Source organism: Rutilus rutilus, assembly GCF_951802725.1.
Source record: "Rutilus rutilus genome assembly, chromosome: 13".
Classification (NCBI taxonomy): domain Eukaryota; kingdom Metazoa; phylum Chordata; class Actinopteri; order Cypriniformes; family Leuciscidae; genus Rutilus; species Rutilus rutilus.
The window spans coordinates 18,948,707-18,976,264 of NC_140218.1; the positions used below are offsets into that span (position 1 = coordinate 18,948,707).

The following is a 27,558-nucleotide window of genomic DNA, read 5'->3' on the forward strand; positions in this document are numbered from 1 at the left end:
AGGAATTTGCATTATGAAAGGACATGGCAGAGACTGGATGTGGACATTTTTTATTTTTATTGAGGTTTATTTTCCACTCCTCATGTGCATTAAGACCCCCTTAGCATTAGGACAGCATAATTAATCACAGGAAAGCTGTCCTGGAGAAAGCCAGAGGAAAGGGCATTCCACACTCCCAGTGCTTCATGGGAAGTGGCCAATGAATAGCACAACTATTTCGTCCACCCGTCCCAACCCCCCTTTTCACCCATATTGGTCCCTCCCTCTCCCCCTCTGTTCCTTCTTCTTCTCTCTCTTTCCCTCCTTCTGTCAAGCTGACCATAGAGGCCTTTTGGAAAATTGCTTTGTGGATGAACTGTGGTGGTGGGAGGGGATGTATTGAGGGAAACATGCGCAGGGTGATAACAGTTTCTCCTTTGGGAGAACTGCAGATGGCAACACAAGGCTGCTACATGGCTGAGGGCTTGAAAGGAGAAAATTCACAGCCCTTCTCTTTTATACTTACTGCAGAAAAAAAAGACTCCCTCTGTGTGCATGCACACAATACCAAGAGAGTCATCTCGCCAAGCAAAATGGCAACAAAAAATCAGCCCCACAATCATCCATAATTTGCCATTAGTCATTTAGATTTTTCTTATAATTCTTTTTAAAAATCACTATATCCATCTAATACTGATTTGTAAATGCTTGGAACGTACACTTTTGTTATACAGCAAATTCTTGCATAATCTAACAAATTGCTATCTCCTGCAGGCCTATTGAAGATGCACTGGAACCCGGAGCATGCCCAGCCCCTGAGCCAGTGGCCTGAGCAGCATTTGGACGTGTCTTCCACCACCTCATCCCCTGCCCACAAGTCTGAGCTCTACCCCAGCCGCGGCCGTGGCTCCTACAGCTATGCCTGGGCAAATGACGACATCTCAGCCCTTACTGCCTCCAACCTGCTGAAGCGCTATGCTGAGAAATACTCAGGCCTTCTAGACTCACCATATGAACGCCCTGCTGTGGGCGCATACCCTGAGCCTGGAGCGTTTGGCACTCTCAACGGAGGCCAGAAAAGCGAATTGGAACCTTGGCCTCTTACGCACAGCACTGATGGGGCATATTCCTTAGTGCCTCCTTCATCTCATGATGGTCTGTCTGGGCCAAAGGTGGTTCCCACATCAGCAGGCCCACCAGGCTCTGGCAATGTGTCAGCTGTTAACAGCAACCTTTCAGACTCAGGCTACAGTGGGAGCAGCTCCTGCAGTGGGCCCCATTCCAGTGACTACCCCCCCAGTTACAACGGCACCTACCTCTCATCAGCGTACTGTCCCCAACCCAGTTCAGCACTTCCACCAACCTCATTACATGCCCTTCAGCCTAACCCCACACTTCTCCCCAGTTACACACCTTCTCCGCCTGTGTATAACTACCCCCCTAGCACCTACCCTCACCAGACTAGCCTTGCTCCTAGCTACACCCACCCAACAGCCCCTTACATCCCCTCGGGTATAGCTGCCCCCTCTCCACTACCCTCAAGACCCACAGTGGTTGGTGGCAGCTATGGCTATCAGAACAGCAGTCTAGGGGGCTCAGAGCCTGGGGGCTCTCTGAAGAGAAAAGCATTTGAGATGACTCTGGATGAGGAAGATGGAGATAGCTCACGCTATAGGAAGTATAGCTATGACCCCATGAAAGCTGGGGGAGATTCTCCATATGGGGTTACTGATAAAGCTGAGTGCCGTGGAAATGGCTTTGGAACGGGCAGCACAGATCCTCAAACCTTTAAGCCTAGTAAACCTTCATCTCAGTCAAGCCTCGAAGGAGACGAAGTTGAAAAGTACAGTGGGCTAAAGCCCTTGGTTTCACCAACGTATGGAGCCGCAGGGGACTACAGCCCCCCAGCAGCCATGACTGGGGAGAGCAGAGGTGCAGAGCAGGGCTTCTCCCAACATCATTCTCAGAAGTGCTCAGATCCTATGAAAAGCATGGAGCCCCAAATGCTGGAGCTAGTAAGCCGAGAACTGCAGGATTGCAGTCCAGCTTTGCTTTGGAGTGAACTGGCTGGGAACTGTCACATCAAAGCAGCACTGGAGGAGGACCTGCTGTGGCCTGTCCTGCGACCCAACCCTGCCATCCGCCCACCCAGAACGGTCCTGCTGTTTGGCCCTCAAGGAGGGGGAAAAACCACACTGGCACGATCCATGGCATCTCAACTGGGTGCTACCTTCTATAGGCTGAGTGGTGCAACTTTGGCCTCTAAATTGAAAGGAGAGGCAGAGCAACTATTGATCACCCTGTTCTCGGTGGCAACGGCCCGACAACCTTCAGTGGTGCTGCTCAGTGAGGTGGAGTCCGTTGAAGAGGAAGGTCTCAGACAGCAACTGCAGGCCCAGCTTGAGAAGATCCAACACGGTCAGAGCAGCCTGGTTCTGGTGGTGTGCACCACAAGACGGCCTGATTTGATCAAAGATCCCCTTCTGCGCTGCTTCTCCAAGCGTTATCATATAGGCCTGCCAGATGCCAGCACACGCAGGCACGTGCTTCTGCAGGCACTGGTGCCCCATGGCTGCAGTCTGGGTGAAAGGGAGATGTCAGCAGTACTGCAGCGTTCAGAAGGCTTCTCTGTCTGGGAGCTGCTGCAGCTCTGCCAGCAGGCTCTGGCATCAGCTTCTGCCTCAGCACCCGTGCCCTTGCACGGCCTCCCTGCATCCCTTTCTTCCCCTACCCTCCAAGACTTTGAAAATGCTTTCTGCAAGGTACGTCCTCACAGCACCTCCAAAGATTTGGACACTTGTATGGAGTGGAGCAAGGTTTATAGCCACTGAGAACCTAGTCAGCCACTGGTTGGGGACTGCTACAATTGTTTTTAAATACTTGTTGCAGCCAAAAGAGTGGAACTCGTTGAGAAATTACAGTTTATGAATGGGAGGCATTTTGGATTTAATGCATTTAATCTAGGGAACATGCCATTGTGTGTTGTTTTTCTATAAATATACATATACTTTATTTTTTTCCCAAAGAAATGAAATATTAGGCCTTTCTTGAAGGGGCATTTATTAGTTGCTTGGCTTATCTGATAAAATATCTGAATTATATTTTGGAATGTCACTGGAATTCCAATTAGCCTTGATCCTGGAATAAACCTGGAGGTTATAGATCACTTGACTTTTTCCTAAAAAAATACCCCCATTGATTGCAACTCTCAGGATCCTATTTATTGCCAGTCCACTCCAGTGGTGTTGTATCTTTTGCGTTGATTTACTTTAAAGATCATTTGGTGTTAAAGGGCTTAGGATTTATCAAAACTACTCTGTTTTTACCAAAAATGCTCAACAACATTATATTGTCCAAGTTACAGCATTCACCAAAAGGTATTTACTGTTATGCAACCTCTTGGGAAAGAAAGCAACAGTATTTTGCAAAATTGATTGTTAGGCCGCGGTCATATCTTGTGCACTTTGTCAAAATGGTCATTTTACCAAAAGAGTATGCGTTGCTACCCAAAAAGTATTAAATTGCTAATCCATAGAAAGTCAGATAATAGAAAGTGACAGGCTTTTACTGTTGGTAGTGGTACACTTCTTTCAGAACACTTTGTTAAAGGTAATACTTTTCCAAATACAATATCATGTAAACAACCCATCACATTCCTCACAATCTTGTGAGAGCCTTTGCTCTGGACCCTCAAACACACACAAAAAGCAAGGGTCCATGAATGACTATTTCTCTCTTCTGCTTTACTCAGTTTATTTTATTAGTATATGTAGTCTTGTTTGAAAATACTCAGGAAGAATTTCTTTACCTCAGAAATGATAACTAAAGAATGTATGTAATCTTAGGGTCTTAGTAGTAAGCATTGAGGTTGGAGGTGAGCAACAGACCTGACACAGACATGTATACACACTGCATCTGTGCTGTTACCTCTTAGGTGAAACTTGAAAATGCTACCAAGACAAACAATGAATGTAATTCAGGTATTTCAGAGAATATCTGATGCCATAAATCCATGTTTTAACTCTATATGAAAACATTTTCCCTTATCCTAACCCTTTATTTTTGATGTAGATTTTTGATGGAGTGATGATTGTCTTCATGATGTGTAATTGTAGATGGCAAACCAGATGTTTGATTTTGTTGGACAAACTGTTTTTAGAGACCAAGGTACATAGGCCGTTTTTCGAAGGACACTGACATATACTACGTAAGTACTCGAAGAGCAAAAAAAAAAACAATACAAAAAACAACCCAAAGATCAGAATCAGATTGTTTTTTATATAATTGGTAGTTAATCATGTCTAATCATAAATTGTGTTATTTGTATACATGTGTAATGTATACAAAATTGTAAACATGCTCATCAAATAGACAATCCAGATGGAGCAGCCTCTACCAATGTTTAAATATTTTTTAGCTTTTTCGTCTATGAGGTACACAAAAGCTAGAGTTATCAAATGTCTTCAAATCACCACTGCTGAAGAAACTGAGACTGAGCTCATTTATATTGTCTGTAGAATGGCTTTTGTGGATTGTTGAATTTCGATCAGCTGTGACATGACATAGCCTCTGATCACTCCTTTACCCCCAGCCCACCCCACCCATCTTAACACAATGGGTTGTCCCCTTGGTTGTTGGTCCTGTACAGCCTTGTGATGAGCTGATTTCCCACCCCCCATTCCTCTGTATCACCACAGCCTTTTGGAGAAGCCATATTCTGATTGATGTCCAGTAACCCTATAGCACTGTTCGGCTCTTCAAGTACAGCTGGTGGCTTCACTCATGCCATACAGGTCAATCAGAATGACCCCAGGAGCACATATTGATCAGTGCCGAAGAGAACCTGGCAGACTCGGGGACATCCTAAGCACACAAATGCATCATCTTGTGTAGAAAAATTCAGCACCAATTCTTATTCATAAAACCAAACATACACCGGTTTTATTCAGATGAAAAAAGTCATTTATGTGGCTTATTTCAAACAAGAACACAAAAGATACTGAGCAACTGAACAGTTTGTCCAACGAAATTGTCATTAATTAGCTGTTTTGAAACTATTAGTACAGTAACTTTGTTCTTGGATCTTGTTCTTGTACATTTTCTGTAACCATTTCTACCTCATTTTTGCAGCATATTGTACATGAAAATATTTATTTCATGTCTTTTTTGATGTCTGTTTTAAAAATGTTCTTGAAATGTAATGGTCTACCTCAAAAAAGACTGTATTTTAAGAAAAAAGTATTACACAATATTAAAGAGAATATGTCAAAAATCTCTCATGGCTCAACTTCCTGTACATGTCAAGAAGTGGCAGATTGTAAGGGTGAATTGTCTTCTCTTACATGCACATGATCTCAAAATATAAGGTCCGTGAAACTAAGAATTGTGGGATATTGAGGGCCATGACTATGAATAAACCAAATAAAAAGTAAAATGATTTGAATGTAAGTGAATATTTACTTGTAGCTTCTACATGTTCAACACAGAAAGGGATCTTTTCCAAAGTTCATTACTATGTTACTTAATTTTATTCAGTGTTTAACATTTAAATACTATTAAATGATCTTGATTGCTTCCAGTGTCAAATAAAGATGTTCAATCTGTGGTCAAGGGTTCAATACAGTCCACAAAGAAAAGCAAATCAATCTTATGAAAAAAGATTTTCTTTACACAATGCTAACTAGCGCCATTTTTTTTTAGTGTTTTGTTTCCTGTCGAGTGTATTGGAAAATTTACTTGAGCAAGCAAAAAATCCCCATAAATCCCTATATCTCTTCCACCATAACCCTCACCATAGCAACCATCCCTGCTGGTGTACGCTGAGTGATGTGACCTGGTCAGCTTGAACTCGACCTCTGACTCCAGAGCTAGAGCAAAATCTAAATTTACAGAATGACAAAGTGTACAGATTCAGCATTATGGAAAGGAAAAAAATGACTGTTAAGATCAGTATGTAAAAAAACTGTCAAGCGAGCCAATGGACACATTTATATGTACGCCAGTCGCCATATATAATGTTGTAAAACACAAAAGTGCACATGTATTATAAACATTTTACAAATACTTAACTTATTCCCTGCCAGAGTTTTTGAAAAAAGTTTCCAGCCAGCATTTTCAAAAAACCTTCATGGCCCTAGTATAGTCCACAGAGGTGGAGCTGGACTAGGAAAAGCTCCACCTATTACGCCCAGAGAGGAGGAGCTGGGCGTCATTTGGCTCTGCAGTGAGCACCACTTGGAATATTTTGTTGTAGGAATATCTGAGCATGTTGATGATCATGTTATTTTACATATGCATCTGCTTACACATGATATCGCATGTTTCTGCTATCTGCATCTTCTTCGCCTGTTTTGATCTGGAGATTCTCTACTCTTTCAGAAGATGCGTAATAGCGCCCACTACTGTATAACAGTGAAAACACCGGGGAAAGCCGGTCAATGGCGGGGAAAGAGTTAATATGAATCCCTCAATGTAGAATGTAAAATCCCACAGTTTCTCTGTGTTAATAAAAAAGTGAACAAAATAATATTCACGACTATGGCTAAATGTATTCTGCATTCTAGTTGAACAGATATGAGCATCAAGGGTCTGAAGGATGAAAGCTGTAGATAGCATTTGTAAAAATAAAAATAAAGAATCCATGTCCCCCAAGCTATAGGCTATATATTACAAAGCATGGATGTTTACATCTAAGAGTGGTCTTGGCATAAAATAATCATGGGTGATTTTAAAGGTCAGGTAAATTTCGTAAAATATCTTTTCTTTTTTTTTTTACATGCAAATAAAGAGCAGTTTGGTCAATTATATGAAATAAATGTTTTTCTCTAAAACACGTTGGCCACAATTATTGGCACCCCAATCATTTTTTTATGAGTAAAATATCTCTGAAGTATATTTCCATTAATATTTCCATTTTTAGCACACAAGGGTGACTAGGAACATAACATTGTCCAGCTATGACTTAGTTATGTTGTTGGAATATAAATATGAGGAAACAAAGGCCAAATTCCCTTAATCATCCATCACAATGAGTAAAACCAAAGAATATAGTTCTGATGTGCAGCAAAAGATTGTTGAGCTTCACATAGCCTAATTGGCTGTAAGAAAATAGCTAAAGCATTGAAAATTCCCATTTCCACCATAAGGGCAATAATTAAGAAGTTCCAATCAACTAAAGATGTTACGAATCTGCCAGGAAGAGGACGTGTGTCTCTATATTGTCTTAATGGACGGTGTGGAGGAAAGTTTGAGTGGCCAAAGACTCTCCAAGGATCACAGATGGAGAATTACAGAGATTAGTTGAGTCTTGGGGTCAGAAAGCCTAAATCAAATAAAAAAAATCAAACAACCCCTACATCATCACGTGTTTTGGGAGGGTTTCAGGAAAAATCCCTCTCGATCATGCAAAAAAAACTCCAGCATATTCAGTTGTCAGACACGACTGGATCTTCAAAAGGGACCGGATTCTGTGGTCAGATGAAACAACAAAAAAATAGCTTTTTGGCAGCAAACCCACCAGATGGCTTTGGTGCAAACAGGGATTAAAAGTATGCCATACCCACAGTTAAATATACCGCTGGATCTTTAATGTTGTGGGCCTATTTTTTTGCTGGAGGTCCTTGACATCTTGTTCAGATACATGGTGTCATGGATTCTACAGATAAAAATAGATCAAAAATCAAAACCTGACAGCCTCTGCTAGAAATCTTATAATGGGCTGTGACTGGTTCTTCTATCAGGACAACGGTTCAAAACAAACATCAAAATCAACACAAAAATGTGTCACTGAGCACAAAATGAAGCTTCTGCCATGACCGTCCCATCCCTGACCTGAACCCTATAGTGGGGTGAACTGAAGAGAAGAAGCATAAAACATGGATCTGGGAATCTGAAGGATCTGGAGAGATTCTGTATGGAGGAATGGTCTCTGATCTCTTGTCAGGTGTTCTCCAAACTCATCAGGCATTATAGGAGAAAACTCAGAGCTGTTAATTGGCAAAAGGAGGCTGCAAAAAGTATTTAATGAAAGGGTGCCAATAATTGTGGCCAACGTGTTTTGGAGAGAAGTATTTATTTCATAATGTCATTTACCCCCCACTTTTAATTATTTTGCTTCAATGAAAGGTTCGATTTTTGAGAATTTTTTAAATGGAAGATCAAAAGGTAAACCGATGCAGATTTATTTTTACAGTCATCTTTGATCATATTTACCAGGGGTCCCAATAATTCTTACCACAACTGTACATTATATCTGGTTCAGATCTGTTCTATTTTGTTGTATTTTTAAATGGCAATTTTCACATAAAGTATACAGAAACGATCATGATGGAAACCAGAGGGTTCTGATGCAGAGCAGCAAGACTTCCCATAGACCCTGCCTATACCTCTGTTCCTGACTGCTCATGTCTTGTTCTCCTTTGTCCTGTCTAGCCTTGATACAGACAAGGTTGACATCAGAGGAGATCCCTGACACAGGGTGAGTTAAGGCTGCCAGCTGCTAGCAATCAAGTCTATTTAGGAGTCAGGGACACATGGACCCCCAGGGCCAAAACCGTAACTAGCCCAACCCTTAGCCTTAACTCCCCCCCCAAACCCTCTAGTTACCCAGTTCGGCTGTATTGATTCCAGATGTGCTGCCATCAGTGCTGCTCAGCGCTGGGTCTTTACCTAAGAGGACCCCGAAATAATGACAAGCTGTGAAGGAGGGGAGAAACAAATACAGAGCAAACAAACAATCCAGGTCAACCCAATAACAATCTGTTGATTTTTGACTTCCTCTTAAAATATTCATCTATTTATTTTTATATAATTATGCTATTTTAAAAAAAAAGATATACAATTTACAATTTTAAATTGACAATGTTTAAATTGCCTCACAAAAATATAAACTGGAATCAAGCATCTTAGAAAAGTGTCTATTCCTTCGCATGTTTATTTTTTCCAGTTGTTACTTTTCACAACAGCTGCAAATGGTTTGTTGTCATAGAAGTTAAACACTTTGCACAACTATTATGGAATTTTTATTGATAACATTTGTTACTTCAGAATTCCATTTCGGGGTTGTCAAACTCTATCAGCGGGAGATTGATCAAGTCAACTCTGACTTTGTTTAAGTTAAAGCTGGAAATGAAAACAACCCCTGAAGCTCATACAGCATTCTGCTGACCTATCTCAATAGCCTCAGACAGGCCAAATGTATCATGACCGGTCAGGAAATGGGCTTTGATATGAGGAATGCCTGATGCTTGAAACAACCTTCCCTGCTTGGTCATGCTGCATATGAGATGTGTTTGGATTTAATATAATGTTTGAAACTTATTATTATTATTTTACATTTAGTATATTTTTCAGGTTTACCATTTAATTTTATTACATAACAACTTCATCAATTGACCAACACAGATGAGTTCGCTTTTCACATTGGCTAATGACCCACTGCCCTCTAGTGGTAACACAAAATACTGCTTTTTTTGAGCGTAGATCTTATGTTGTAATACTGTTCTATACGCCTAGTCGCCTACTGATTTATTCTTTATAGTCATATATTTCTCAAAGATATTGGCGAGCAAAGGATAATGTTATTCTGGGTGTGGGTGTGAGAATTGAAATGATTAGTCGTAGTAATGACGAGGCAGTTTCCTGATTTCAACGTTTCCTGATGTAAACGATGATGTGTTGCCAGATCCGCTACAAAACAAGCAAACTAAACGGATAAAACATCACCCAAATAAGCGACGTTTCTCACAAAAACTACGCGTGAATAAGCGATTTTATTTGTTTCTACGCTTATTGGGAAGGGGGAACTATACAAAAAAAAAAAAAAAAAAAAACTATAGGCTACAAGCAAAAGAAAAAAACAAGTCGCTTATAAGGGTGACATGGCAACATTTCACTTCTCGGGATCCAAAATTCATTAATTATTCAAAATGAGGTAGGCTATATTATCAAATAAATTCATTGCTGGATTTGTTTATTTTAAAGCCGTAAACATTAAATTGGTATATTTATCTCAAAATCGCAAATTCTTTACTGAAACATTGCAGCACTGCCAGCTTTTATTTTTTAGTGCATTAAAAATAAAAATATCCTTTGTAGATGTCTTCCCTGATGACGGGCAAGAAGAAATTATGCAACAAGAAAAAAAAAAAAAAAAGGAAAAGGAAAAGAAAAAAAGAGCTTCTTTGATAAGCGGAAACCCATTTCGAAACTCCTTACTGGAAATCAAGCGTTTCTAGCAGAAATTGCGTTGTTGTTTCCCCGCCTACCAGTGACGAAAATATAGAGTAGTCCTGAAATATAGAAAGTCGCCTCTTTTGAACAAGCATATGATGCAAGAGATGTTGTCTTGCTTGCTCTCCAGGTTTTGAGACACAACCACACATATATAACGTTAGACTATAGAGAGAGAGAGCTAACAAGGCAACGTATCATTTGTCTGCCTTTGTGGTCATTGGTGGTGCAGTTGAATGTGTCCTACTTTGGTTGCACACATAGACAGCATATAAACGGTTGCGCACTGGTTTTCAGTACAATTTAATTTCATGAAATATAATAACAATTTTTAATCTCAATTTATTTTCTTTTTTTTTTTTTAGGCGAATTAGAATTTATAGTGTGAATATATATATATATACCATTTATAACTTGTAATATATTTATATTCGTCGTTGGTACGTTAAATACTTATTCTTGGATATCTAAGAAGATCTAGGATTTTCTCTTTCATTTTCTTTTTCAAGTTCTTTATGGCTAACTTTTGCGACGCTAAAACATAAACGCATACAAAGAGTGGCAAAGAGAATGGAAAATGTATAGGCCAATAAAATAAGTTGCTAATGTTAATAAAATACTTTCAATAATAAAAAATAAAATAACGTAAATTAATGAACATTCAGACGTACCTACAGAAAACGATTAATAGAGAGTATAAATTGAATATGAAGATACTTACAAAAATATGAAGGTGTTCAGTAGTTAGATAAGTATGAAGATATTAAAATACGAAGATACTCACAAAAGTATCCCTTGAAGTATGAAGATAAAAATGTGATAGGCTATATTAAAATGGGTCGAATTTTCGGTCACACACATAAAACTGGATTTAAAAACAATTACATAGCCTATTTTCTGTATATGTAAATAAAACAGAATAGATCATTATTTAAAATTCTGTCCAGCCGGATAAAGATTCTCGTTCACCAGGTAGCAGAACTGCATCAGGATGGCCAATAGGCAGCAACTTCAGTCTAAAGTGAAAGTAGGTGGATAGAAAAAAACAACAAACGCACACGGAAGGCGCAGACTTATATCTCTTTACGTGTGTTAAAACAGCTGGCGTCGAAATCAGGTAAGTTATGTTCTCACATCATTGTATATTTTAGCTATATAAACTACGTAGATTAAGTTTATCGCGACCTGAATTTGTATATCGCTTAACGTTGTTGTGAGGAGGGAACATGAGTTTTGTAATAGCCTGTACTCGAAAATTCGAGAGAAGCGAGCAACCAGAACAAAAAATAAATCCATCAAAGTGTTCTATTACGATCAAAAAATCCCACTTTATAATAATTTAATCTCAGTATAGTTGTGAAATTGGTTTAGATATGCCGTTGTAGCGAACTAGACTAAACGACGCCAAAAAAGTTAGGCTACATGGTCATATACTCCATGAAAAAATATGCGAGACATTGACTTAATGAGAATTCTCATATTAAACAAGTTTCCTGTATCAGACAGTACTGAAAAGAGCAAGGGAGGAAGGCCTACTTAAATGGCTAAAACGTAGTAAACTGCTAAATGTCACGTTATATGGTGTAGTGGAAAACGTTTAATGTAGCACGAGCACCTACACAAATTCACGCCCTACTTTCTGTTCCCCATATGTATTGGTGTGTTATGTTCTTTTGTGCACTAGAGAGTGGTCTGTCCTTGACTAACCGTGCTCACTGTTGTTGTAACATTGCATGTGTCAGTCTCAGTCTTAGGGATGTAACACCCTCATGCTGTTATTTTTCATAAATATTATATGAATACTAATGGATGGCTTTGCTGTCTGTGGCCTTTTTTAACATGCATTAAAAAGGTTTAGTGACGTGTTTGTTTCTGTGCAAAGTAGATTAGATGGCTGTCTGTCTGTCTATCTATCTATCTATCTATCTATCTAGGCTATCTATCTATCTATCTATATCTAAAGTTTAATTAGGAAAGTGTGAAATTACACACTTCTGCGCGAAACAAAAAAGTAGAATGTCTTTCCCTACTATAGTTTGAGGAAATAATAGCTACTTTTTTAAGTTTTCAGTGAAGCCAGTAGGCCGTAGTTCGCAGCAATCACAGTATTAGCATCAACAGTGTTTGGATCAGTGTACAATGCTTTAATTTGACTAATTGCTATAAATGCTTTAAAATACTGTGTTAAGATGTCTGTGTAAGTGAAAAGGGAAAATGTGATAGGGGCCGGGTACTGACAGAAAACTGCTATGAGTTTGTTCGTTTCTGTCATTTGTATATAACCTTTATGAATGCAGTCATCCATTCAATGAAAAGAGATAATAATGGGTAAAGTGGATGAGTGCTCCATGTGTCAGATGCAAACTGCTGTCAAAGTTTGGCTGGTTTGCTGTGAGAATTTGAGGTTGAGAGATTGCTTTCTATTTTCCATTACAGCGAATTAACTTTAAATAACTCTTTAATTTTACATTTGTTTTTTCTTTTAGTCAATTCGATTGAACAAAGGAGCAAAACTCTTGCTTCTCGGATTTTTCCTTTAAGAAAAACACACCAGTATTCTCACACGTGTTTCCTGGATTTTCAGAAATAATTTCAACAACGTCAGAAACTGAAGTGTGCAATCAAACATGAGATATTTAAATATGCAGCAGTATGCATATCATCAGATTTCTCCAAAACCCAGTTATCCGAGCTATCACATCCACATTGATTTTTAGATGCTTACAGTACAATTGTACCTTTCGAATATTTCTCTTAATATAAACATCTGAGACCATGTTGATACCTTAAAGAAACAGGACTATGAAAGAGCAGCCTTTGCAATAATAAAATAAAACAAAATGTTTTACTTGATTTTTCTTCTCTGCAAATACATAAAATAGGGCACTGATCTATTATTAAATAAGATTTTTTTTTGAGAGTATGACATTGCTTTGTAGCCAGTAGCACATAACAGTGCTGAAAAAGAAAAAATTTATAAACATGAACAAAACACATTTCTATGTAGTTCTTTTTTATGTCAGAGACAGAACCGTTCTGTGTTCTTTAGATTATAAGTTATTACAGAATGCAGCCGTGACCCTTTCAGGTCCGTGATCTGCTACAGAGAGGAAAGCAAACCTATAGTCGTGATTTATATGGCTACCCAATGACAAGCTGTAAAACTATGCTTCCATGAATATGCCATCTCTTATTTCCTCAAGATCTTTCTTATATTATTTATTTTCGCTCTATCTGCTACATAAATAGGCACTATGTTTTTACCAGATCAGTTTTTCATGCACAACAACAAGTTGGAATCTAACTATCTGTTGTCTCATATGTGGTATGTCATGCATGTATACATGTAAGAATGAACTTGAATTTTCATTGGTCATCTGTTTGTTCTACATCCTGAAATAGCATGACATAGTTCCCTTGAATGATTTAGATCAGATATTACATAGGTGTGGTCTTTTTTTCACCTACACCTCACCTACGCTGCACCAATCCCTTTGTCAAACATTAAACCTTTGGAGCAAAAAAAAAAACAACAACAAAAAAAAACAAGAAAAATTGAGGAAATGCAGATATTAATTGGAACAGAGGGATTCCCAAATAAAGATGAGTCATGACCTTTAATGTCTTAATGAATGAAAATGTACACCTTATGACTTGTTTAAAAAAAAACTCTCAAAAAATCAGGGGATTAACCTAGTATTGAAGTATTAGTATTAAGTACTAGCTTTAACAAAGTACAAATCGGCTATTTGGTTTGTATTTTTGTAGAATTTTCATAAAACTGATTGGTTAAACTGATATTTAATTCGAAAAAAAAACTTTAGCATAGTAAAAAAAAAAAAAAAAGGCTATTTAGAAAGACATATTGGTTACTACTGATCTTATCTCGTGACCTTATGTGTTTTCTTTTATGTTGTAAAGGGATAGGCTAGTCCACAAGATATATATTTGTACATACAACAAAAGTCAACGAATTTCAGTGTTTTCCATTTTTGTGTGAACTGTCCCTTCAAGTTATTTCATAACAAATACTGATTAGCTGTTCAGTTTTATGACTTTTCTAATAACTTTCATACACACAGCTTAAGCCTGGTCCTAGTTTAAAAAAAAATCTGATAGTGTGATCATGTTCGAGACCAATCAACATCTTTTTCAGAAGGAAATGAGAAGTGACACAGTTGTTATGGACATGATCCAGCATGCTTACATGCCTTTGGGTACAGTTTGGTTTCAGTGCTTGAATCTAACACACCACGTGTGCTTGTTGGTTTGTAGAACTAGAAACCATGAATGTATCCTGTCAAAATCTAATCTGTTCATTGGAATTTGTAAAGGATAGGCCTACACATATTTTTATGGACTCTGAAACATACAATATCGACATACTCACAGCATCCTTTTAAATCTTTTGGATGTTCACGAAATATTATTATAAATGAGATTGATTATGTTTGATGGCATGATCACATTTATTTATTACAGTTAACACATTTACCTCATATAACATTAGGCCTACTGGGTTTGTGTTTCTTAGAAGAAGGATTTCCGCTTTTAGATCCTGACAATGTATGTACAAATAATTAAGTTCCAATACAAAAAAAAAAAAGGTCAAGAATGACTAAGGTCAGAGGCATTATCATATTACATTTTGTGTATACACCATAATAAAATGTTCTTCTCTTCTTACAATGCAGCATAGCTAATTTATGTGCTAAAATTACCATCTATGTAAGCAAACTTGTTATATTAGTGATGTTTGGGTTTGCCGGGCTGTTGTTTTGTCAAGCGCGCTGTGGTATACAGTGTCTTCTGTCCCCTTATGTTGGGGAGAGATAAGACAGACATACTGTCTTTTCTCACTTGCCCAAACAAAAGTCACACAGAGCAGTAATTACACACTCTGCCTGTGCTGTTTACACTAAATTAAACCAGAAAATAACCTGAAATACAGCATGCTACAAAATGTTGAGCATTATCTTGTCATCGGATGCTAATTTTTGAATTTCTAAAAATGACATTTGTTTTGCATAGAAGAATTCAGATTTCCAATTCAGTTTGTTCAATCCATCCCTAGAATAGGGAAGTTGTTATAAATCCAATGTTTATTTGTCTTTAATATAAATATTGCAGTTTTCTATTCTGTATGATTATGATGTGCAAACCTAGCAAAAGCAACGTTCCTAATTCAAAGCATTAAACCATGTTTAGATCATTAGTTTGTTTATTTGTGATAAGTAAAAAATGTCTTACCTTTGTGTAGTTCATCCCAAATTCTGTAATTATTTCCATAAAACTCAATATATTTTCAATATATTATATGCACTGACAGTCTATAGGGACCACATCTGTCATGCTCCAAAAAGGACCACTTTAAAAGTTGTCCATACTGTTTGTAGTTGTATTCCAAGCATTCTGAAGCCACACAAGTTACAACTATTTCTTCACAAATTGAACTGAACCATTTAGAAAACTTGGAATATGGCAATGCTTTTTAAAGGTTGACTGATGTGGTCATATCTTGTATGGGAAACAGCTATGGTTTAGAACATCATGAGAATTAGTAATCTTCATAGATTTCATTTTTAGTGAACGATTCCTTCCCAAGGAATTGAAAATGCCGTTTCTTTCAATGCGGTGGTAATGTTGTGATTTTTACTGTTGCAGTGTTTGCACACTATGGCGCTGTGGGCGCAAATGACCCCGCAGTTACAGTTCCTGCCAACTCAGACGCTGAATGAACTCTACCCAGAAACACTCCCTCTGGATGTCAGACATTATCTGGCCAACTGGATAGAGGATCAGATATGGTATGACATCACTGTTACAAATGTTGTATTAAGTTTGACGCAGTATATATATTTTTTAACTGACACTAGTAGCTTTAAATCAACATAGATGCTATTGTAGAAGTATTTTATTCACAAAGAAAGTGTTTGATAATAAGAGAAGTGAGTAGTATTTGGCTGGTCATGTGATCCCAATTTGGCAGCCTCCATGAGGTGACCCACTTCATGTTACATAAAAAGTTGTAAAGTATTTATCTCATCTGAGTATACATATTTACATGTATAACATTTCAAAAAGTTCATTTCCTTAGCGATAAAGCTTTTCATGAAGTTCAAATGACTGAGTGCACCTTTAAAATGTACTGGTGACTAAGTGAAATAAATGAAATTTAAACCGTATGAGTGACAATAGTGCTTATTATAACCTGATGCACACTACAATTTAGTGTAGTTTAAAGGACAAGTTCGGTATTTTACACTTAAAGCCCTGTTTACAGATTGTTTCTGATGAAATAGAACGGTTAAGATTAACATTTGGACACATGCTGCTGTCCCGAGAATTTTAGGTTTCTTTCGCTTTCCCCCCCACCTACAGAATGGCTGCCTATGGGCACTGGAACAATCCTTCCTAAATACGCATTAAACTTTCGTTTACAAAGACGTGAAACTCACCGAGTGGTCAGGGGTGTTCACTGATATGCTCACACAAAAATCGCTGCAAAAGATGCTTTCCAACAGGTTTTATCGTAGTTTTTGTCCAACTCCATTGACTTGTATTGGATGTCCATTGACTTGTATTAGATGTGCTGTGAGGTACTGTATTACTCCGCCACCAACTGGGCTGGAGTGTCTATTATTCAAGCTCTCAGCGGAAGAATGTAAGGGTGTGAGGCGTTTGGAAAAATAGGTTCACAGTTTTACAACGAATGGTGAAACACCTGTTGGAAAGCATCTTTTGCAGCGATTTTTGTGTGAGCATATCAGTGAACACCCCTGACCACTCGGTGAGTTTCACGTCTTTGTAAATGAAAGTTTAATGCGTTTTTAGGAAGGATTGTTCCAGTGCCCATAGGCAGCAATTCTGTAGGTGGGGGGGAAAGCGAAAGAAACCTAAAATTCTCGGGCCAGCAGCATGTGTCCAAATTTTAATCTTAACCGTTCTATTTCATCAGAAACGATCTGTAAACAGGGCTTTAAAGGAGAACTCCGGTCAATTTTAACATTGAGCTCATTTTTTTGTACATTTGCTGTCAGTACAGAGAACAACGACAAAAATCGGTGTTGCCTACAACGTGTTATCCTCTTTTTAAAATTTGCACCCTGTTGACTTCAATGGGGCAAGTTTTAAACCTGCTTTTAGCCTCTTAACATCCTTGATGTGTCATTACAAGTGCACAGGTCATGTGAGTGATTCCTTCAGAGTGATCACGGGTGAATCTGACTGCAGTAGATGTGAAAGATATTAATAAAAATGATGTTTATTCAGCCAGCGCACATCCCTGTATTTACATCCTGTTTTCGGTCCAAGTCCACAGTAGTCAATTGTCGAGTTCACGCACGTGATCATAGGTACTAAACCTATGCGCGTGAACTCGACAATCGATTACTGTGGACTTCGACCGAAAACAGGATGTAAATACAGGGATGTGCGCTGGCTGAATAAACATCATTTTTTATATATTTCTTTCACATCTACTGCAGTCAGATTCACCCGCGTTCACTCTGAAGGAATCACTCACATGACCTGTGCACTTGTAATGACACATCAAGGATGTTAAGAGGCTAAAAGCAGGTTTAAAACTTGCCCCATTGAAGTCAACAGGGTGCAAATTTTAAAAAGAGGATAACACGTTGTAGGCAACACCGATTTTTGTCGTTGTTCTCTGTACTGACAGCACTCCAAATGTACAAAAAAATTAGCTCAATGTTAAAATTGACCGGAGTTTTCCTTTAAGTGTAAAATACCGAACTTGTCCTTTAACTTCTTAGGAATTTCTCATGAATTATGTTATATCATAGTGACTCACAAAACGAATGAAGGTTGTAGAACAGCACAGGACAAGCTAGACTAGAAAGGCTTTGCTCCTTGCCCTATGAAATCCGTTTTATTTTTCCTCAAATTCCGTTTTATTTTTTTCCAAATTCCATTTTAAATAACATTTTAGTAATCAAAAAGCATGTCTAATTAATTGTAATCATGAAACTTATACAATTTAACAACAATTTATTAAAGGTTTTAAAAAAGTACATGTTTAGGGCCCCATGAAATACGTTTTATATATTTATTTTCTCAAAATGTTTTTATTTATTTATTTATTTATTTATTTAGCAAATTCTGTGTTTTCTGGATTCCATTTTAATGGTTTAATTAAATTTCAATAATCAAAAAGCATGTCGAATTAATTGAATTCATAAAAAACTATTTATAATTAGTTTTCTTCAGAAAGTCTGCGTTGTGTATTTTAATTTTATGTCAATCAAATGCAGGCATAAAACATTAATTTAATCGTATAAACATGGAAGGAAAAAATTGTATTCTTTAAAAAATTAAGATATTTTTGATGAAATCCGAGAGCTTTCTGACCCCACGTAGACTGCAATGTAATCACCATTTTCAAGGCGCAGAAAGATAGTAAAGACATCGTTAAAATAGTCCGTGTGACTACAGTGGTTCAACCTTAATGTTATGAAGAGTCGAGAATACTTTTAGTGCGAAAAAAACTAAAATAATGATTTATTCAACAATTTCTTCTCTTCCGTGTCAGTCTCTGATGCTGTTCACATTGTAAACACAGTGCAGCGCTTCCAGGTTCTATGACAGAACGAGATATGACATTATTTTGTAGGCCAATCGGCAGTTAGCATCACACTGGTTCCCACCACAAAAACCCAATCAAATTTTTCCATAGGTTTTTTGGATTATCGCCTGTTTCAAGACACCTAACAGCTTAAAAAAATCACGAGTGGGGTATAACTGATGTATTTTATGTCTTAGAATAAAATGTGAAAGTATCTTGAGCTTGTTCACCACAGACCATATTTCAACCAAAAAAATCCAGTTGACTTCAGGACAATAGAACCTGAAGTGCTAAAATGCTTACTCGTTTCCACGTTTTGGCCTGCAAGTGATGTCATACCTGCACCACTCTATTGGCAGGTTCCTGCGTCAACACCACACACATGCATCGTGGTGCTCACGTGAACAGCGTCGGAGACTGACACGGAAGATAAATTGTTGAATAAAGTCGTTTTTTTGTTGTGTGTTTTGTTTTTTTTGCGCACAAAAAGTATTCTTGTCGCTTCATAACATTAAGGTTGACCTAATGTACATGGACTATTTTAACGATGTCTTTACAACCTTCATGGGCCTTGAAAGTGGTGATTACATTGCAGTCTATGGGGGTCAGAAAGCTCTCAGATTTCATCAAAAATATCTTCATTTGTGTTCCGAAGGTCTTACTGGTTTGGAGCGCAATTAATGACAGAATTTTCATTTTTGGGTGAACTAACATTTTAAATGGGCTTTTTGCGGTTTAATACTCACAGATACCAATCTATATCGCGATTTGATTCAAGTGTACTGTCCTGCTTTTTATTTATTCATCAAAAATCTGAGAAATTCCTTGAAATTTCACATTATTCAGTAAATTCGTTTTTTATGACTAGATTCCGTGATTACGTCCGCAGTTTCTGCACCGCGGAAATCAAAGGGCCCTACGGTTACCAAAGATGACTTAAAAATGTCATGTCTGTGTTTGATTTAGGGAGGAATTTGATCTAGACAGCGTGGAGCAGGAGCCCCGGGCCCGATTACTGTTGGATCAGATGGTGCTTTTGCTGCAGGAGGTGGCCCAACAAAACCCTAATGTGGTGGAGAAGGTCAAACTACAACATATCAGCAAGAACTTGGTGTGCACAACAGTCCTAACACTCATAATTATTACTGACTTGAAGATGCTGCATCATATAAGCCAGTTCAAATAATTCTTCATTTTTGTACATTTAACATTTCTCACTGAAATAATGAGTAGAAAAAATACAACATGTACAAAATCAACATTTTCTATATTTAATAATTTGCTTTGGCTTCAATACAGTAACAATATAAAAGGTAATTATTTCATTTTACAGATAACAAAATGTCTTTAACAGCACACTTTTTCTCACAGTGTAAATGGGTCCTTATACATGGAAATATATAGCTGCCATTATAGTTTAGGAGGAGAGTTCTTCGCAGTACTCATATTTGAGGGCCCATGGCATCAAAAAGTGAAAACCCCTGCTTTAGATGATCTACATCACCATGTGGGATGTCCAGGACAGTTGTGTTAATTATGTCAACACAAGGAGTTACTGCACTGCAATTTTTTTTTAAAGATTCACTATATGCTATATAACATGAATCATGTTGATTTTCATTTCTTTTACATTGTGAACACTTATGGATCACAATACGGATAGACATTTTACTATTGGCAGCCTACCATGTTGACTTGTGACATCTGACACACTGTTTGTATTTCTGAATGTTTGTATTTACTATGTAACCTCATGAATTATTCCTCAGAGTGTGTACCAGCCACAACCCATGCAACTTGTGAGGACAGTTCGAGATATGCTAAGGAAAGAAAGACAATTGTTAGGACAGGCAGTAAGCACAAAAAAACTTTAATTCTGAATTATCAGAACATTTATGTGTTATATGTAATGTAAATGTCCGTTGTGTCATTGCTCTTTGTGTCTGTGTGTTTGTCTATAGAGTCTGGGCTTCCCACCCTTTCAGCCCATGCCTGGGGGTCCTCCAGCTGCCAATGGCACCCCACAACCTGTAAGGGAGGATTCTAAGGCTGATGTGGACAATCTGGTGCTCAAAGTTTTGGAAATTCAGAATTGCCGACAAACGCTTCATCAGCTACAAGAGGACTTGAATTGGGAAAAACAGGAAATAGAACCCATGCAAGGTAGAAGATCCAAATCTGTTTTGAACAATGTCTAATAAGCTTTAGGAAGTTACACCTGCCAGATTTAATAATATAAAATGCCATATTTTGTCAGCTTGATCCTTTTGGACAGTAAAATTAGTGTAATTTTTCATATCAAGTTATAATGAAACTTTGGATACCTGTGTTTTTGAGGAACAAATATTTATGTAGGGAAATTATGTAGGGAAAGCACATCTCTCTTTCTCATGCTGTGATGCATGATGTCATCACGAAAGAGTTGCTAAGATTTGGAAAAATAGCAAGCCCAGTGAGAGCCCAACATGTAATTTCTTTCCGCTGCTAAGTCTTAATGTTTTTTACTTAGCCGGAGCGTATTTTGGTAGTTTCGTTCCGAGTTAATCAAGGAGAGAATTCATACATGATTTACTCAAGCACTGAAAACCTGAAGTGCTTCGAATGTGGTGACCTAGGACACAAACGTTTCACATGCCCACATAAAGACGATCAGCGGCCGTCTACATCGCGTGGAGATGTTAACAATGCGAACCAATATCAACAGGATACAGAACAGAGAACTGAGACACAGTAGAAAGCAGCCTCAGAAGAGGTGAGTGATGTTCATTTAAATGCTGGGGGTATTGAGCAGCTGGTTTGCGTTGCTGAGACTGTAACTGATGAGAGTGAAGCTCAGGGAGGTGATGAAGGATTGTGTGAACTCAAAGAAACAAGAAGCAGGAGTTTCTGAAGAAAATATGACTGATGAACTGTCCCAATGCAATGCTAGTTTGAGTAATGAAGAGCAGTGGTCAGATACATCTGATATGGCAAGAGTGGCTGAAAAGTTTATTGCCTCTGTATGGGGAAGGAAAACAAGTAAGAGCTCTCACAGCAGAAGAGCTCCACAAAATATGCACATAACTGTTATTAGACATGGAAAACAAACAGCGAAGGAATGTATAACGAGGGGAAAGGCAAAAGAAAAACCCAATAATAATGATGACTGCTCTCCCTATTTCTCATGGCAGTCTTGCGGATGGGATCTCTAAATGTTAATGGGATTTGAGATGGGAGAAAGAATAGGTTACTTTCAGAGATTATACATTTGACAGATATAGGTGTTTTTTTGTTACAAGAGACTCACAGTGATCAAAGCAATGAGGCTGAATGGGGCCTATGGTGGGAAGGAGAAAAAGTCCTTAGTCATGGGTCCAATTTGAGTGCTGGAGTGGCAATACTTTTTTCCCCTATTGTTAAAGTGAAAATCTTGTCAAAAAATGAAGTTGATCCAGGGAGATTGCTGATTGTGAGGGCAGAAATTAGCAATCTTATTTTTCTTTTTGTGAATATTTATGCTCCAAATATAGGTGCAGAGAGAATATGCTTGTTCACTAAATTAGAACATTTTTTAAGACAACAACACGAAGGAGATCTCATTATATTAGGCGGAGATTTCAGTTGTACTTTGGACTTTACACAGGACAGGATTCACGAGTTCACATCTACATATAATTAATACAATAAGTTTATGCGTATTTGGCGTGCTGTGCGGGGGGAGGGCTCCGAGCTCGGAGTTAGGCCCGAACCCAAAGTACTCCCCCAGTTGGTAAGTGTAGATGGAACTGGAAGTGAGGAGATGGGGTGGAGGAGGGATGCTGACAAACTTTCAATGAACAGAGATAGGTCTGCTGTGAATTTATACTCTGTCATTGAGTTGATTACTGATTAATCTCCAGCTGTGCATAATTTGGTTAATTATCTGAACCTGCTCCTCCCGAACTTTGTTAAATAAAACCTCATATAGTGAGGAACCTCATGCACAGAGTGCATTGTGCTTAGCCAATGTGATTACAAATTGAAACCTATCTGATGTATGGAGAGAACATAATCTGTTTACACGTCAGTATACATGGGTGAAGATTAGTAATGAGCAGGTTTCTGCTGCACATTTGGATAGACTCTATATGTCACGTACTGTAACACATGAGGAATAGAGTTCTAAATTTCTATTTTTCTCACCTCAATGTCGGATCATAAATTTTTCACTTTTGAGTGTACTTGATAAAAAGAGTGCATAAAAGTCATTATTGGCATTTTAATGCTAAATTATTAGAAGATACATTTTTTTTTTTTTTTCATTTTAAGTTCTTTTGGGAGTCTTGGAAGAGAGAAGAATTGTTGCGAAAATTGCATTCAATGGTGAGAAATAGGGAAGGTACAAATAAGGATTTTTTGTCAACAATATTTATCACATTCTTCGTTTTGTATAAAAAAGTCTTTGGAATGTCTTGAAAAAGAAATTATTGGTATTGCGCAAAGTATGATTGCAAATTAATCTGTAAATCTTAAAGATCTGTGGACTGAAAAGACTAACCTGCAGAGCTCATTTTTAAATGAAAGAGTGAAAGGAGGTCTTGTAAGGAGTCGTTTTGTAACAGCAAGAGAAATGGATTCTCCTACTTCTTATTTTTTAGATGAACAATGTAGAAACGAGCTGCTTTATGACCTTCAGGTTTTTACCTCAAAGCACAAACTTTTTTTAAAGTCTGAACTTACCTTTGAAGAAGGCACGGCTGCTGTGATTGGACTCTCTGTAGGCCGTACACCTGGAATAGATGGATTGTCTGGTGAATTCTATAAGGCTTTCTGGCCTGTTCTTGGACATGATTAATTTGAAGTTCTTCAAAAAAGTGTCTCTGAAATAATTCTTCCTAAGAGCTTTCAGCGTGCAGTGCTAAAACTACTCCTTAAGAAGGGGGATTTAACACCCTTAAGACCTGGAGGCCTGTGGCAGTTTTGTTTTCAGATTACTAAATCAATTCTAAATGTTTGGTCACCACATTAAATACTGCATGAAATCATACATAAAGATCAATCTTACTGCATAAACGATAGATCTATTGTAGATAACCTAGTGAGAGATGTATATGACTATGCTTTTTATAACAAGATTGAAATGGGATTTTTATCATTAGACCAAGCGAAGGCTTTCGATCAGGTGGATCACATTTTTCTCTTTAATGCTCTAAAGGCCTTTGGTTTTGGTGATAATTTCATTTTGATGATGCGGTTAGTGTACACTGAAGCCACTAGCTGGTGGCCTAAGTAGCCCTGTGAAAGTTCAGAGGGGAATTAGAAAAGGCTGTTCTATTTCGGGCCAAATTTATAATATAATTATTGAACCCTTGTTATGTAAACTAAGGAAAGACCTGGCAGGTCTACAAATTAACTTTCTAAACTCCCAGAAATCTGTCAAATTATCTTTATCTTAATTATTAATTATAAGTGTACTGGTGTAAAAGCGATGCTGTGTGGTGTGGCCAAGCTGCTAAAAGTCCATCACTTCCTGGTGGTTTACAATGGGGAAGGGCATGTTTTAAATATCTGGGAGTTTTTTGGGGGACAACTGAGTACAGAAAGCAAAATTGAGAGGGCCTGTTGGAGAAAGTATGTGCGCGTTAGTCTCATTGGAAATGGTTGGTGCCCCAGCTGTCCTACAGGGAAAGGGTGTTGATATGTAACAACCTCGTAGCCTCTTCCCTTTGGCACAGAATGATGATCCTTGAACCTCCAGAAGACCTTGTGAGACAAATTCAGAGATGTCTGGTAGATTTTTTTCCAGTCAGGACAGCATTGGTTAAAGGCTCCAGTGCTGTATCTGCCCAGACAGGAAGGAGGACAAGGCCTAGTGGACATCAGATCCAGAGTAAAGACCTTCAGACTTCAAGTAGCTCAGAGACTCCTCAATGGGAAGGACATGAGCTGGGCTGGGAAAGCGTGTACCCTATTGAGGAAAGCAGGCAACATGGGACTAGATCGCCACCTGTTCCTGATGGACATAAATAAGATGGATCTTGCAGGATTAACATCATTTTATAATCACTCTTAAAAGCATTCAAGATTTCTCAGGAGTCAAACAATGCCCAAAGTTTGTGACTGAGAAAAGAACCATTGCTTTTTAACTCTGCTCTAAATCTGGATATTTTAAAGACATATCACTCAGGAAAAGTCTGTGGTCTGCAAAAAGCACAAAAATTGGACACTTAATACCTGAAGGTGATCAATTTGAGTGGCAAAGAAAATTTGGAGAAAAAAACATTTTTACCACAGTTATAGACTTTCCTTAGAAACTCATAATGGAGAGATGAACAGATGTGACTTCCCAGAATTAGAAATTGCAGCTGAGACTGAAAGCTGGGAAGAAACTGAGGGTGGACAATTATCTTTTAAGACATGATGTTTTATTAACAAGGTTCGGGAGGAGCAGGTGCAGATAATTAACCCAGTTAGCACAAGTGGAGATCAATCAGTAATCAACTCAGGACAAGATAAATAACAGCAGAACCACCTCTTCCTTGACAGTTTATCAGCATCCTACCTCCACCCCATCTCCTCACTTCTAGTTCAATCTACTCTTACCACGGGGGGAGTACTCTGGGTTCGGGCAGAAATTCCGAGCTCGGAGCCCTCCACCCGGACAGCACGCCAAATACGCATAACCTTTACCGTAATAATTATATGTTGATGTGAACTCGTGAAACCTCAGTTGGGAGTTTTCAGCAATATGGGAAAAAAAATCACTGTACACACTGTGTGTAAAGATACTGCATCTTCATGTCGTCAATAATTCCTTACTTATGAAGATATCCATTTCATGAAAGATAAATATTTTATAAATGATTAGACATATAAAGATATATATTTCATGAAATAGTCTGAAACATTGGAAAACAATCAATCAAGCTTGCCTTGTTCAAAGCACTCAGGATATCAAAGGTGTTTTCAAACCCAAACAGTTAGTAAAGATTTAGTTAAAATGAAAAAGAGGGGGAAGTGCTGCATGGTGGTGATCTAGTGATTAATTCTATATGTATACAACTCTTTTCAGGTTTTAACATGTTGTTTGAATGTTTTCCTTTTTTTTTGGTTCCATCTGTCAAAGCACATTCAATTGCTAGGTTCAATATATTTTGTCATCAAATGCTTTTAAAGTATTTTAATTCACATTTAATAATACATATTATTTCAAAGCTGCTTTAAAAAGAACAAAGTGACATAATGCTCTCACTTAGCAAGGTTAACTACTTGTCACATATTGTTAAGAAGACTTGGCCAGTCACAGAGTTTCTTATTGATGACAGTGGAAAAGGACTCTTGGGGAGAATGTAAACTATGTGCAAAGTTTCCAACTGAAGGTCAATTTATTCTGAATCTTGTGGAGCATGTTTTCTCTGACACCCTTAGGCAAGCACAACTTTCTTACTCAGCGACTATAAAGTCCTAATCACCCCTATATACTGTATAAACGGCTACATACAGGTCTGACGTGGGGTTGGGGTGGGTGTGATGGAGGACAGTGAGACTACCGTGCACATGACATGTATGTGCATGAATCATGGTCACACACACATAGATATTGTAGCTTTATAAGTTCTACTGCATAATGTAACTGTGCAATACATTTTTAACAAGCATCATCATACACGTAGTATTAGCATTTCCACAACCACTAGCTGTGGAAAACTGCTCAGCCACAAAATCTCTGGAAGTGCTGAAAATTGTATCCAGCGATCCTCACAGTGACTTCTGAAATTGAAATTGAAAATGAAAATGATTTCGTTTTTTACCTTGACTATGCATAATGGAATTGAGACAGGAATTTTTTGTTGTGTCAAAATCAACCATTTAAAAATGATTTGTATATATAAAAAACTGTATTATTGCAGGCCAAGCGGTTGCACGCATGGTTTTGTCTGCAAGGCTGTTGTGAAATGGTTAACAGAAAGTTTTGCAGCAACACAAGAGGGAGAAATGCAATAAGACATAGCCCTAGAGGAGCAGATGTGTAAATAGTCATTTCCGTCATGAAGGCTCCAACAAGTCTCACCATGATTAGCAGTGTGGGTGAGTTTTTGATGACCTAGTACAGCAATGCAAAATACATCATGAAGCGTAGGCTCAAACATTCACTTAGATGAGCTGTCAGTTTATCTGTGAAAGTCTCTTCAGTGATAGCCTTCAGTATGTGCAAATATTTACAATCCATAATACAACTCTTTTAACTTATAAAACATCATAATTTGCTCCTCTAAAAGACTAACCTAAATCATTGATTGATTATCTTGCAATTGAATTTAATAATGATTCAAATAATTATCCAGTGTTTGTGATATCCAAGGTTGTGATATGCCAAAACTGAAAGTCTGTAGTGTGACAATGCTTTTATTTACAATATTTATATAAACTGTTAGGTTTTTCTGCTTTTCCTCATTATGAGCCTATAGGTAACAAAAACAGTTTTGTTTTTGTAAAGGAAAGACAGTTTTGCTATACTTAAAACATGTTAGTGCTCCAAATTTTGTGTGTAATACTAATAACATGTTTTTTCATGTTACAGAAATTAGCTTGTAACATGTATAGTAAAATGTTGTGTTTATATTAATTGTTGATATCTATATGTTAACATTCAGTTTAATGGTTATTTATGTTCAGTGATGCAGATAATTGAGTACTCAGTTATTTATTACATTTATATCCTATTTATTACTTTTAAAACTTATTAATTAATTAAAAGGCACTGTAAGAAATCAAAGGTATAGGTAAAGGTAAAGGTATATATATCT

At 37.7% G+C, this 27,558-nt stretch overlaps 2 protein-coding genes across 6 annotated transcripts in view; both read left to right on the plus strand.

Moving 5' to 3' along the window:
- fignl2 (fidgetin like 2) overlaps positions 1-4,231 on the plus strand; it is a 52,538-nt gene extending 48,307 nt beyond the window's left edge. For all 5 annotated transcript variants that reach the window (XM_084427532.1, XM_084427531.1, XM_084427534.1 and 2 more), the window contains one exon: positions 754-4,231. In XM_084427532.1, coding sequence (XP_084283658.1) covers positions 754-2,810 — 2,057 coding nt within the window. In that variant the 3' untranslated portion in view covers positions 2,811-4,231. The remainder of the gene's footprint in view (positions 1-753) is intronic.
- Positions 4,232-11,173: 6,942 nt separating this feature from the next.
- The window catches only part of stat6 (signal transducer and activator of transcription 6, interleukin-4 induced), a 36,101-nt gene continuing 19,716 nt past the window's right edge, over positions 11,174-27,558 (plus strand). The window contains exons 1-5 of the mRNA XM_084427529.1: positions 11,174-11,326; positions 15,874-16,016; positions 19,760-19,904; positions 20,563-20,646; positions 20,755-20,956. Coding sequence (XP_084283655.1) covers positions 15,886-16,016; positions 19,760-19,904; positions 20,563-20,646; positions 20,755-20,956 — 562 coding nt within the window. The 5' untranslated portion in view covers positions 11,174-11,326; positions 15,874-15,885. The remainder of the gene's footprint in view (positions 11,327-15,873; positions 16,017-19,759; positions 19,905-20,562; positions 20,647-20,754; positions 20,957-27,558) is intronic.